This window comes from Corvus kubaryi, unplaced genomic scaffold (assembly GCF_017639235.1).
Source record: "Corvus kubaryi isolate FWS band 111438036 unplaced genomic scaffold, C.kubaryi_AGA036_p1.0 37334, whole genome shotgun sequence".
In the NCBI taxonomy this organism is placed as follows: Eukaryota; Metazoa; Chordata; class Aves; order Passeriformes; family Corvidae; genus Corvus; species Corvus kubaryi.
In genome coordinates this window covers 9,575,436-9,576,213 of record NW_024581108.1, presented here as the reverse complement: position 1 = coordinate 9,576,213, position 778 = coordinate 9,575,436, and the positions used below count along the sequence as shown (strand labels likewise).

General features: G+C 67.5%; 1 protein-coding gene across 1 annotated transcript in view; it reads right to left on the bottom strand.

Annotated features, from left to right (window-relative positions):
- The window catches only part of DIPK1A (divergent protein kinase domain 1A), a 13,194-nt gene extending 12,806 nt beyond the window's left edge, over positions 1 to 388 (bottom strand). Inside the window, exon 1 of the mRNA XM_042030207.1 lies at positions 120 to 388. Within this exon, the coding sequence (XP_041886141.1) occupies positions 120 to 173 (54 nt within the window). The 5' untranslated portion in view covers positions 174 to 388. The remainder of the gene's footprint in view (positions 1 to 119) is intronic.
- Between the last annotated feature and the right edge of the window lie 390 nt (positions 389 to 778).

The following is a 778-nucleotide window of genomic DNA, read 5'->3' as shown; positions in this document are numbered from 1 at the left end:
AGGGGAACGGCGGCCGCGCCGGGCCGGGGGAAGCGGCGAGAGCCCTGCGGGGGGCGCCCGCTCCGGAGGGAACTTTGCGGGGAGGGACGGGCGCCGGCACCGGCCCTTCGCCGGCCTACCTGCGCGGAGTGGGGCTTCCTCAGCCAGGCCCCCGGGAAGAGCCGCTTCGCCATGGCAATCACACATCCCCGCAGCGGGCGGCGGTCGGAGGCGGAGCGGTGAGGAGCGCTCCCCCGCCTGCCGCTGCAGCCGCGCCGCCGGCTCCGCTTGGCTCGGCGGGGAAGAGCTGCCTCGGGCACCGAGAGACGGCGGCTGTCAGCGGGAAGGGCGGGCGGCTGCCGCCTCAGCCGCCGCTCACGCCGCTGCTCGAAGGGGCGAACGCAGCGGCCGTGAGGGAGCGAGGCGGGGCTGAGGGGGCGAGGCGAGCCCCGCCCGCCACGAGCCTCTGGGGCTGTCCCAGTCCCTTTTCCCGCTCCAGGCCCGCGCGGAGCCCGTGGAGCTGACAGCCACCCCCGAGTTCCCCTCGTGTCTGCCAGAAAGTGCTCGGGGCGCTGTCTGGGGACGATTATGGAGAAGTAAGTTAATAAATAACGCGTGTCGTTGATTGCGAACAGGCTCCTGTCATTTACTGGCTAGGGTATTAAAAACAGCTGCAGGCTCATTACAGTCTTAAAAAAAACCCCAACAACCGAAACCCCCCCCACAAGACCCCAAAAATGAGTAGTTCCTCCAAAATAAGGAAGAAGCATTTGCCTGGACCCGTATGAACACATGAGCA